This window comes from Cyprinodon variegatus, unplaced genomic scaffold, assembly GCF_000732505.1.
Source record: "Cyprinodon variegatus isolate N-32 unplaced genomic scaffold, C_variegatus-1.0 Scaffold144, whole genome shotgun sequence".
NCBI classification, from domain to species: Eukaryota; Metazoa; Chordata; class Actinopteri; order Cyprinodontiformes; family Cyprinodontidae; genus Cyprinodon; species Cyprinodon variegatus.
Window position 1 is genome coordinate 584201 of NW_015150597.1, and position 13592 is coordinate 597792.

Here is a 13592-nt window from a genome sequence, read left to right on the forward strand (position 1 = left end):
CAAGTATATGTCTTTGTTACATCTAAAATACAAGGTAGTCTAGTTTTCTTTTGTATGTTAGAACTTTTTATTGAGTTCTAAAACATGTCGTTTATATACCACTGCCAGCCTTATTCTCATCCAAGGGGATGTAAGATTCACAAATCTCACTTGTAAAACAATCTTGAACTAAATAGAAATGGAGGGATCCAGAGCTATTAACACATTTTGCTCGGATGAGTAATAGAGAGTTAAGGTTGACCTCAAGGCACCATATAAGTTCACATTTCAAGAGGCTGTATGGATGTTAAGCTCTTTTAATGTGTTGAAAATAATACCGAAGTGCAATTAGAAAATCCTGTATGCATAGTTTGTTTATATTGAATTAGACATTAGTTAATTAACTCAAATAAAACAATTTTTTAATTTTTTAAAAAAGGTTGGATTACAGATTTGTATTTTTAAGTTGACTGAACTGCTGTGGATTTGATCTGCTTTTTTATATGGTCTAATTTTAAAGGGATCGAGTCTGAATAATTTCACTGTTTATTATTTCAAGTGTTTTTCTCCAGGTATTGAGGAAATTCTCACTTTTTAATATATATTTAAAGCAAATGTAGGGACATAAAATGTTTTTGGATTTCTTCTTTTTAGTTTCTGTTTCACATGTGGACATTGTGCTTTTCCCCACTGTTGTCTTAATGCTTTGGCATCATGAAGTTAAAAAGCATCTGCACTTGAAAGTCCAACGGATTAAAACAACCGCATGGGCACCAAACCAGTGAAGACAATCAAACTCACTGTTGAAAAATGTTTTTTACTTTTATTAATGTTACAATTAAAAAAAAAAATCTTCATAATAAAACATATGAAATCTTTTTTGTTTAGAGGATTGCTTCATTGAAATGTTCACACACACACATGGACACACACACACACACAAAAATTGTGAAGTAGTAATGCAAACTCAAACATAAGCTGTTAAAAGATATTCTGTGCTTCAAATTTGTGGTAACAGCCTGGTTCTGTTGTAGGTTTCTTCCTGGTAAAAGGGAGTTTTTCTCTCCACTGTTGCAACATGCATGCTCTGTCTGAGGGATTGCTGAACAGTCAATTGCCCAATCCCAAACCAGCCCCTAAGCACTAACCCCCCCGTTTGCACATTCCTGCAGAGGGTCTGCCACATTAAGTGCCATCCCAAACCACATAGTGGGTAGGCTGAATGGAATAGCTATTCTGCATAAGGGCAGGCCTCCTGGAATTTGGTATAACAGCAGCTTGACTGTCGAGGAAACGTGCATTTAAATGTAAGTTCCATCGGTTTGCTGCATGCTCATCACACTGACGAAAAATATCAAATTGGGTATAAGAAAGCGACATAATTAATTCCAAAAGGGAAGGTCCTCTTTGAAATAGTTTTATCTGCATGCATTTGTTTTAAGAAAGGGGAAAATGTTGTATTTTATATCACCTTGCACCAGAGAGCTACACCCTCACACATGTGTTGACCACTGCTGTGAAGTCACCAGCCGCCATATTGGTACTCCATAGTTAGACTGGACGGAGTGTAGACAATACGTGCGCTACAGCGTCTAACAATGATAATGTTCTCATTTTCAGGGGGGCTTAAGACTTAAAGATAAAGCCACCACTTTGACACACACTTGCTGTTTCAGCATAAGTAGGTTTATGTAATTTATGGTAAAAAAAAAATAGGCACATCACGTTGCCTATTCAGTATGAAGTCTATAAATCATGTAATATAATATATTCAAAGCCATCACAACAAAATTAGTGTGTTAATGGTGCATAATAATACTGTAGTCAGATATTAAGAATATTACACACGCACACAAATATGCTCTTATGATGTGTCAAAAGGGCTAAATTAAGGATGTACATGTAATATACATGTATCGATTAATTTTTTGTAATTCGATAATGGTATTAACATTACATTACAGGCATTTTTATGGCGCGACTCCATTAGAGTGGGGAGTACCAAAATGGCTGCAGGTGACTTTTTTCAGGAATCCATTGAATAAATAGAGATACGTGGTGTTGCCTTAGCAACCACTACTCTCTTTTCCGTTAAAGGGAAGAGGCTGTCCCAATCTTGTTTATATCCTCCACACCTTTAATCAAGGCGCATCTCAACAGCTGTGAATGTGACTTTATTGCAAGTGAGAGCAGTTTAGGATTCAACCAATGAGTCGGTGCAATCAGTTGGTTTTCCTGAGATAGAAAAACAGCTGAACCAATCTGACTGTATGATCTGGTTGAATTGTCTCTGTAAGGTGCCATAAGATGACATGCGTTGTGAATTGGTGCTATAAAAATAAACTCAACTGATTGAGGAATCTTTATGTAGGAGGTTTTCTTATATTTGTTGAGTTTGTTTGCTTATTTCTTTAAGGAGATTTTTGAACAAGCTTTGACAGCTGATGATAAAAGCAATCAGCTGTAACCTCAGCAGACTCCATAAAATCTGGAACGACAAAAACATATGACCTGCAGGAGGTTGCTGATTGTCTTTGCTTTAAAAAGTTTTAATAATTGTGAAAAATAAAGTTAGATTTAAATATTACTATATTTTATTATATTAGTTATATTCAGTATTTCAAAGATTTATAAGTTGTGTTAATTGTACAATGGATGCTTGTATGAGCAAAAATTGTAGAAGAATAAAAAAAAAAAGCAGTGGAGCTAAAAAGGAGGATTAAGGAACCATCCTTACATTATGTTAATAATAACGTTGACTGTGCTGTTACACTCACAAGGATGGGTGACACTGCAAAAATATCGTTTTTTTTTTTGTTTTTTTTTATACTGAACTTTATCTTTTTAAAAACAAAAAATTTCCTCTTTTTTCATGTCCTCTGGACGACCTTAAAAAAAACATTTTGGCCATAATTGCATATGTTGTGATGAACTATAACCAATTTTTCTATTAAAATCTTTGAAAGTCAACTCCAAAGTAATAAAAAAATGGAGAGGATCTGTGGTAAGCTCAGCTGCTCAGGCCAGCAGCAGGGTGACAGTAGACAGCAGGCAGAGCGCTGCTCCCCTCCAGCTGAGGATGGCAATGGACTCGGCTCTGTTGCAAAGGTCCGTGTCGCAGCAGTCATTGGTATAGTTAAAGTAAACCCCTGAGGTGTACTTCTGGCCGGACAGGCCACACTGTGACTGTACGGCACAGCTCTTCTCATATATGGTTAGCTGAACAGCACCTGTTGAGGCAAACAGGACAGATACCAAGGAATTAGCTGAGAAGGTGCTGAAAATGGTTAATAAGGTTAATAATTAATCTTTAGCTGTACAGATTCATTACCAAGTACCAAGGATTTTCTGTACTCTTTTTTTCCATGCACTTGATCAATACCATACCAGAATTTCTAAGTTTTTTCAATTTATATTGTATGATGTGTGCTTTCCTCCTCTGTCTAAAGATAGGCATTTCCAGAGCATAATGCCACTCCCACATATACTTACTGGATGGTTGTTTGTGGTTAAATCCAGTTTAAGTTTTTTAGTAGGCAGTAATGGCGTAACTTTCTGAAGGACTGGTGTGGACATGTCCCCACCAACTTTGGGCATGGAGAGGACAGTCCCCACCAATAAATTTCTGCTTTTTTCCTCCTTTCCACTGATTTACTTCAGCCAACAGTAACTGGGTTTGGGTGCAGCTGTCTGTATTCAGAGAATTTTCAGTCCGGGTTTTTTTCCTGTGCCAACAACCCAGAGACAGCCAGACTCACAGGACACAGACTGAAAATTAAAGTATAAGAAACCTACAAGAATTAAAGCACAAATAATAAAAATCTGCGTATAAATGATTTTTGAAATATAAGGTTAAATATATAGACTTTGGCTGTCAATGACATATGGGACACATTTCTAAATTAGATTTTGCTGCTTGTGAAGGAGGATCATCACTGATGCAGGTTAAAGGGAAGCCATGCATGGATGGATGGATGGAATTGAAGTTGTGTTCATTCTAGGGATGCATGATAAATTGATGTTGGCATTGGTATCGGCTGTTATTCGTTATTTTTTATACATTCATGTTTTTGAGCCCTTCATAAAATAACGCACTAAGGGCAGGCATCTGTCTGTAACTATAAATATCAGTTTGCTGTGGTTCTCTTGTGTTCTCAACAATAAGAAAGCATTCAATAAATATATGTTTGAGCTCATTTTTGGAAAATATAAACCTTATTGAAAGCGTTCAGGTTGACTAGCTGTAGGTCCATCAGCCACTATCCTTAGAGCGTCCCCACCAACTTTTATCGCAAATTACACCCTTGGTAGGCAGACAGTAATTTTAGATGTTGGTCAATAAATTAATTTTGAAAGACTTTGCTGTTTCTGATTACACTTTCCTACAAGAGCCGTGGATCCCCTTGGCTCCTCCAGTTCATGAACCTCCTGGCTGCTTGTCTGATTAATGTTCCTCTCGTTTTGACTGCCATTTTAAATGGGCTGCCATATCTTTGTAGATCTGTGGTTGTCCCATATTAATTCATTTTTTCATATGATGGATTGAGCAGAGCTCTGTAAGATGTTCAGGACATGGTATACGGATTGAAGCTTCTCCCAAACATTCTCCCTGACCCAACTTTTCTCCTCTGTCTTTGTGATGCTGTTTTTTTCACAATTTTTTTCCAGAAACCTTTGCAGACCAGCTGAATTTATACTTGTAGATTACATTAAGATTTGGAGACTTTTATTTAGACGTAGTTGAGTGAGGGGACCTTAACTAGTGTCATATATATTTAGATGTAAATGGAATAAATGTTTTCCTGTCTTGTCATCCTTCTAGCTTGGTCTATCCTAAAGTCCTAATGAAGCATCTTTGATATATGACAAAATATGAAAAACTTCATAGTGCAAAGACCTAAACATTTCAGCTGAGGCAGCGAGGAGTCATCTTTCTGATTTAGAGAAAATGTTTTCCCTTTATGTGTGACATTAATCATCTACTAAAGCATACTTTAAAGTTTTAGGTATCTGGTATTTTACACTATCTATTTTCACAAGTTTAAATTTGTTATTTTAATCTCTTATTTAACCTGGTAATGTCTGGTGAAAGCACATTAAATCTCTTTCTTACTGTAGGTCTTTTTGCATCAAGCTAATACCTCATAAGGCACTAACTATGAACTATCGCATGAGAAAAATCAATTTAACAAAGTACTTCACATAAAATTTTAGATTTTAAAGTCTTAAATGAGGACAGTTTATTAGGACCTGTGTGAGTCTGTTAGTATAAACTGCGAGCTTTGCTTGAGACCTTTTACCTCTGATGAAGCAGAGCCAATATCTTGTCCACTCCCAGAGATCTCAGGGGGTTATTTTTAGATGATTTAATCACATTAAATCTCTCAGTGAGCTGTCAGCCGGCCTGATGAGAAACGGTGCTGAGTTCTAAAACGTTGAGTCACCCTTTTGTTTTGCGTAATCACAGACAGAACCAGAAATATTTGATTCTCACCACAGCAGGTAAAAGGACATGAGTTTATATCAAATATCAAATGTAACCAATGAAGGACTGAAAGATCTAATGCTGTCTTGTGCATAAAGAGTGGTATGATTCTTGGACCCATTTCAACAAAATAAATAGTCCTATTTTTTAACCTGTTCCAATAAATTTCCCTGAACAGCAAGACTTTTATTTTGACAGGTTTTGAATCTTAGCATTTGGATAATTAACTATGCAGATGCAGAAAGAGAAACATCTGGATCTGACCTCGCCTTCCTGTTGCCACACTGGAGAGGCAGCGCTGCCCTGCAGGACATTCCAGAGGAAACTTCAAGCAGTCCAAGGGGGATATGGCAGGAAACACACAGGTGTAACACTTCAAACAGCCTGGGAACAAATAAAGTGCAGCCTAACATTAGATATCTATTTCATTTCTGCAACCGAACTATCTGATTATGTGCCTTTAACATTGATTTAGATTTATTCAAATTAATTTGTGCTGTATTTGATCAAAACAGACAATTTTGAAAACAAACAGAAACGAGAACAATTAAAAAATATATAAACCACAAAAATATCATATTCTTGCATCCTACATTATACACATTTCCCAAATAGTTGTTGCAGGCTTTTAACTTTTTACAGATACATTTAACTTACTGATTTACAAACAATTGGTCTGGTTAATTGCTCCCCCTAGTGGACAGGATGTTATGTTTAAACAATGTCGGTTTACTTTTTTGTTTAAAAAATGTGTCAAAGAAAAAAAGGTTAAAAAATGTATTTTTTATAAGAACATTTTAATTGTTTTTGCTCTCTGGTGTATTGTAATTTAAAGGGTAAGGATATACAACACTGAAAATAATGTATTAGCAAAAGAAAAATATTGAGATTAAAAGATTATGAAAAAATTTACTTTACAATACATCAGCTGAACTCTGATTTTTTTTTTTTCAAAAGTCAAAGAGGTCCCAAGCAATAGTTCCTTTAAAGTTTCTCAAAGTTTTTCTCCATTTGTTTTATTTTTTATTTATTTTATTCACATGCCATGCCCTTCCTTCTCTCACTTCATAACTCTACTCTTAGGTCATATTTTTCTGTTTAGGTTATTTATTTATTTACAAACTGTGGAAATAATCATAAAATGCTGAAAAAAGAAATAATAATAATCATAATTTTGCTGCATATTTTGAACCGGCAAACTTTGTACAGGAGATTTGTGCCACATGTCTTTAAAAACATGGAGAAAATTATAAAGGTGAAAAGAAATGGAAATATGTGAAGACTATTGACTGTAGAACTAGGATACTTAAGGAAATTCAAAATAGATGTTAGCATCAACTATTTTACATTATTAAACCACATTAAAATGGATGCCGATGTAAAGTTAAAGTTCAGATATCTCCAAAAAGAGGTGAGGCTCCTGGCAACATCTAGAAAGACCAGTGGAAAGGTTTCTCTGAAGCCTGTAACCATTAACCTGGTGCTGTTGGCTTGTTGTGCAGCACCATTTAACAGCTGTGGTATAAAAGTAATCATTAAAAGCCTCAAAACGGTGAGATATTTACATTTAAGTCATTGAGGGTGCAGCACATGGCCCAGCGTTAGCAGCAGGACTTAAATACGGAGGCCTTAGTCCGTTATGCAGCCATCCTAGGTTTTGGTCCTGACCCTTTTATGCTTTCCTCTCTCTCTCTGTCTTATTTCATGTCTGTTAACCCTGCAAATAACAGTCTCTATTGCAATAAAAGAATAAAATAATAAGCCATTTGAAGATTAATTCAGTAGGGGATGGAGAGGGGGGGATTTCCCTAAGTGAGTCATAAATGTATTTCAGCTGAAAAAGTATTGTTTAGTAATGCAACGATGGACACAGATTTTCTAAAATTTATTTTTCATTTAGTTTATTTGATGTTTAAACATGTTCATGTAGAATAAATCTACAGTTATAACTGCCAACTCCGAATGAAAGAAATCGTTTAGACAGAAACACATTTCTATCATGCATACGCGTGATTTCATTTAATCTCCTAAGTGTCTAGATTGGAATATTTTCCAGTTGGTTTAGTGAGAGATAATGAACAAACTCCCTTGTGAGCAAATCTGAGCCACTGTACTAAAAGACCCAAATTCAGTCCTTCTGTTTACTGTTAAATCAGTTCATAAACTAAATGTAAACTAAAAGCAGAGTTACAATTACAGAACATTGATTTTCTCTGTGCATGATTGTTTTCCACCACAAATCTAAAAGATATATTGTTTTTAGATGTCCATTTCTTAGGAAGAGGCTGAGTTCCAGTGACACCCGCTGCTGGATCTCCTAAACACTTCAAGATGCTGAAGGGGAAATTCCTACCTGCCAAATGAAGACAACTAAGGAGTCCAATAAGAATCTGTAGACGAGCCATGATCCTTCCTTAAAATCCCTCTGCTCAGTTTTCCAACAGGAGTGGCACTATGGAAGCCTTTCTCTGTATCCTAAAACTCTGGAGCAGCTTGATCTGACTCGTCCTCTTGCTCATTCCCTAATTACATTCCCCGTCTACTTCTGCTGACTTCTTTTTATATTCCTATTAAGTTGATAAAAGATGATTCCTCCAGCGATTCTGTCTTCAGATCACCTGAGCGTCTCCTCACTCTTGTCCTCTTTTTCTTCTTAGGACAGTGATGGGGAGCGTCTCCTCCACAGAGTTTCTAATTTGATTTAGAGAGATAACTACTAACAGCTGACATCCTGAAAAACACGTGTAAAGAATTCAATTTATATCCCGTATGGATAGTTTTCATGAAGCTTAGCAGGCTGTAACAGTTACAGCCTTATCAGAATGACTACATGATTTTACAATAAGATAAAAGAGGAAGGAATAATAAACAAGATCAGCAGGCCTGACAAAAACAGAGAAAGAAAACATTTCTGTGACTAAAGATAAAAAAGTAGAAAGGCTGTGGTCAGATATTTGGATTTTAAATAATTAGATCCTTACCAACTTTGTTTCCATGAGCTGCTCCCCAAGCCACAATTAAAATATTAAAGTTAAAAGGAAGTGACCATACTAACATCAAATGGTATTTTAGGACCATACAGCAGAGGATCAGCTAAAGGTGATTCATATGTCAGGATTATTTCTGGTTGTTAAAGTTTGTCTTAAAATATTTGAATAGTGTTGAAATAATATTTAATTTATTTTATGTTTCACTACCACAGTCTATATAGGTCCTGGAATAAGGGAATTTTACTACTGAAACCCATCTCCAGTGTTTTCACTGTATTTTGATATAATAGAAAGATAAATCTCTGATTTTTTACATTGATGTTTAATGAAAAACACGTCTATTTCTGGTAAACCCAGTATTCTGCAGCCTCTAATGGGTTTTATAAATGATTTTTTTATGAAATCTGAAATTTGTTACAGTGTTCTTTTTTTTTTGTAATGGCCAGTTTCACAGTCCCCTCCTCTAGAGTTCTCCCTTATGTGTCTGCTGTGTTCTTTGCTCTTCATGCTTTCTTTTCTCTTTACAGAACAGATGGATTTATACTGATTACAGTTACTCACAGCTGCTCTTTGTTAATTTTGTTCTTTTCTGTATCGCCATGTTTATGGTTGCTCAGGATTTATTTACAGGCGCTTAAGAAAAGGAAGCTAAAGACGAATCTCCAACCCATTTTTAAAAAACTATAAAAATGTAGAAACAATGCATACTTTTTTCTTTGTGGTCTTTCCCTTTTTTAAATAATTGAACTTTATTGATCTCAAAATGGAGAAATTAACTTCTGCATCTTAACCCATCCCCTTGGGGAGCAGCGGGCTGCCACTGTGCGGCGCCTAGAGAGCAATCAGGGGTTAATGGTGTGGGGAACGAACCAGGTACTTTCAACCTTTTTAGAGCACAAGTGCACGGCTGTAACCACTAGGCTAACACTCCCCTTACTTAACAAAATGTAAAAGGTTTAAAGGTAAAATATACCTATATAAGGCAACATAATATCTATCCATATCAGATTAGTAATTGTTTTAATATCTGTTCAGAATTGCACCCATTTTTACACATGAAAAATGTGTAAAAATTGTCTAAAAATTGTTATTAAACATAAACCTGACGTATTCTCAACTTATTTTTAAAAATTAAGCAATAAAAATGCATCAGTGCAATTAAGGAAGAAATAAAGAAAGAAAAAAAGATGCAGGAATCTGGTGAAAGGGAGCCTGCAAACTTTTGGGCAAATGTACTTTTAACTCCTAGAGGAAGTGTATCAATGTGTGGATCAATGATGTTTTATATTAAATGGTGGAAAGTTTATTGATAACCTCGCCCATTGATAGCCTCGCCCACATCACAGTTTCAGTTCATTAGTTTTTGTCAAGCCTGAGGTAAAAACAAACAATGAAAAGCATCACTGCGCTTATATGCAAAGAGGGAAGTAGGAGCAGTAAAGTCAGCAGGGAGTGTCAGCAGATAATGAGAGAAAGTCAGCATGTTGTGAATAGACAGAGGCCCAGTGAGCCGCTGTAACTGAATCATCCTTCACGCCATAATGGGAGACGTGAGGCCAGCAGGCAGGATGGTCTGCTGACCGAAGTCTTGTGATGGAGACAGTCGAACAAAAGCTCGGACTCAACAAGCTGTTTTCCAGTCGGTTAATTGCACAGAAATCCAGAAAACAGACTTATTTTAAGGTTTCTGTTCATTTATTCTAGTAAAAATATATTCTTTCGAGAATAAAGACAGTGCCAGTCCTAAATGGTTTGAAGCCCTTAGCAGAAAACTTTTTTAAGGGACCGCTTCCAATTAAACCCACCAGCCTAACACATAATCACGTATATCTAAAAGATCTCAAAATCCACCTGTATGTTATTTAATCTCAGTATTCATTTGGCTCTTAAGGCCTCGCAGGGTTGGTTGAGAGAATTAGTATGCAAACAGCATAATAAAGACCAAGAAACAAACTAGATAGAGGAAGTTGTGGAGAAATTTGGAGCATGGTTGGGTTGTAAAATGATATTCACCACTGTTTGATCATGCAAACCTACATGGCTATCCACCTAAACCAACAGGATGGACACAATGCCTTATTTAGAGAAGCAGGCCAAAGGTCCATGGTTGCTATGGAGGAGCTATAGAGAGAGTTGAGGGGATAAATAAAACACAAATCTAATGTTTATAGGTCAGGGTGGAGGTTTGCCCTCCATCAGGACAGCAGCCAAAAAGACACAGCCAGAGGTATAAAGGTAATAATTACATGGATTACATAAAAAGGAAGCTAAGCAGCAGCTTAGTTCACTTATGCCTTGGGCTGGGTTTGGCTCCAACAATAACTAATCAGCTTGTTCTGATACTGTTGAGAATTTGCTGCAGGTTTGTATGGTTTCATTGTTGTAATTAAAACTTATTTATCATATTTTTCAACTCATAAGTCTTTTTAAAAATGAGAACGAAAAAAATTAAAAGAAATCCTTCTACAAGCAATAAATACATTGAACCTACTATTCATAATTTTGGGGGGTTTTTTTTAGAGCGAAACAAAGTTCTTGAATGATTTCAATAATGATATTATATCCTATTTTAATTATTCAACAGATTTTGCGTATGATTTGCATCCTTTCTGAAGCATCAGGACAGATGGAATCCTTTAATCCTGTCTGTGGCCTGAGCGTCCCATCCTGCTTGTCGTTCTGTTAAGTCCACATCACATTTTCTGTGTGCTTTCCAGATCTGCCTTAAAGTCTGGCCCCATGTTGCAGTAACTCAGCCCCGACACAAAAAGAGAATATTGTGCATCCCTCTATTATATCCACTAAATCACTGCCCGGGTTAAATCTACAAAAATTACTGGATAAGTTCAAATATGGTCAGTATTTCTCTGGTTGCAGATTAGGTGACCTCATTATCTCTATTGCTGCATCATTTGACCCACATTCTAGAAAATGATTGTTTATATTTTGGCATGGCATAAACAATACCATTGATACAGGCTTAAGAATTTAAACTAACGTAAATTAATTTAAATGTAAAATTATCTGATTTATTGCAAACCATTTCTTTTTATAATGAATTTAAAAATATTCAGACAGCTCGTGGGCTTATAGAGGCAGTCATTTAGGATTACAGGGGGAGGGGACATTAAGAGGCGTCCTTAATCTTTGAAAACACAAATCAGTTGTCTGAAAAAAGGAGGGAAACCCAGTTTGGCTGCAGCAGGGATTAATAAAGAGGAGTCCAAAATACTGAACTCTTGTTTAGCTTGTGTTTTGAAAAGAGACCATGCTTTTAAGAAATAACAGCCTTAACACAAATCCAAGAATAATAGATCGAAATTTATTTTGCTTTTTTTATCAAATGGTTTAGAACTTCTTATGCAATAAAGTTGCTGCATGAGTTCTGTTGATTTTTCTCTTTTCTTTGTCACATTTTAATTAGCAAATCAGTTGATTTTTTATTTCTAATGTGATATTATTATGTCTCTTGTCGCATTTTGTTAGGTGTGTCTTGTACTTGCACTAACATTTTTCGTCACATTGTTTCTTTCTTTTTTAATTAAGATAAAAAATTTTAAATATAAAGCAGGTTTAACTCAGTTAAACCTACCTCAGTTATTTGTGCTGGTTTTGCATAACAGTATATTTTGTTATCCTATGTTAAATGTCACTTTAAGAATAAAAAATAACTATATAGAATCTAGTACTGAGTAATTACGGAAGAGGATTAGGGCCACTGGATGATTATTTTATTTCAGTATAATATGAGAAAAAAGTCCGAACTCTGAGATTAAAGTCAGAATTCTGAGAATAAAGTAAGAATTCTGACTTTTTTCTCACAATTCTGACTTTATTCTCAGAATTTTGACTGAATTCTGACAGCTAACAAACATGTTAGCATCAAGCCATTGCCATGTCTGTTTTAAAGACCAAACTAGCTCTCTTGTTTTAATCACCTTCTGTTCTTCCATTAATTTAATAGCATCACGTAAAAAGTTGCCTAATTCCGTAATTTTCCACCAATGGTGTTACTGGCCCTCCCAAACAACTCACATCTTCCTTCATGGTGCCAATCTACATTAAAAAAAATCAGAATTCTGCGATTAAAGACTGAATTGTGAGAAAAAAAGAAATAATTCTGCGATTAAAGACCGAATTCTGAGAAAAAAGTTAGATTTCTGAGATTAAAGTCAGAATTCTGAGAAAAAAAGTCAGAATTCTGAGAAAAAAGTAAGAATTCTGAGATTAAAGTCAGAATTCTGAGAAAAAAAGTCAGAATTCTGACTTTATTCTCATATTATACTGAAATAAAATTTAAAAATCAGTCCACCTTTTTTTTCAGTGGCCCTAATCCTCTTCCGTAGATTAGGACTAATTAGGAAGAACCTGGATATAAAACAACAGCGTCTGTGAAACATCAAATCAACGCTGATGGAGTCTGGGCAGGACGGTGGGGGATGGGGGGCACAGGGGTGTTAAGCAACTTTTAAATATACGACCAAACCGGAAGTCTTTTAACATGGCTTTACAAAATAAAAGTAGAATGACCATCTCGCTGTTAACTGCCATGTAAATATTTATGTTGTTTTATTTGCACTTCGAGTATATCATGGACAAAAAAAAGATAGCACAACCTATCAAGCTTTGAGATCTTTATCAGTGCTCTTCGTCATCCAGTAATCTCTGTGTAGACCTATGTAATATACACAAAAAAGAAAATAAAACTCCTCTTTCATTATCCTGCCCTTCAGCCCAATAAATGTGTTTGCTAATACTAACCAACCTGAAATCAGGACATTTGGTCTGACTTAATGTCAGAGAAACTTTAAGGCAGAGCAGAGGCTGATTATAGGCTACGAGTGGCTATGGCCCTCCATTTTAGATTCCCCATGGTGCAACTTTTCGAATTAAACTTCACAAATAAAAACAGGTTTGAGAGTGTAGGGTTTTGACAACATCCCAATTTCTTGTTTTTTATACAGCCAAAAACATAATTTATGAAGAAACAATGAAGAAGTAATGGCGTATTACTTGTGGGGCTTGTCGATTTTCAGGGAAAACCACATAATTTCATGATAAAGGTGACAGGGCATAGTCTCTTTCCTGGCTTTGGATATAGGTATATACGGAGCCCCTCTGATGACATGGTCAAAAAA

At 35.7% G+C, this 13592-nt stretch overlaps 1 protein-coding gene across 1 annotated transcript; it reads right to left on the reverse strand.

Annotated features, from left to right (window-relative positions):
* Window positions 1-707: 707 nt before the first annotated feature.
* LOC107086187 (prostate stem cell antigen-like) lies at window positions 708-8124 on the reverse strand. The gene is made up of 3 exons (XM_015376971.1): window positions 7818-8124; window positions 5729-5848; window positions 708-3209 (listed from the first exon to the last, which is right to left on the reverse strand). Exons 1-3 carry the CDS (start codon window positions 7867-7869, stop codon window positions 2998-3000), a joined length of 384 nt encoding a protein of 127 aa, XP_015232457.1. The 5' UTR covers window positions 7870-8124; the 3' UTR covers window positions 708-2997.
* Window positions 8125-13592: the final 5468 nt, after the last annotated feature.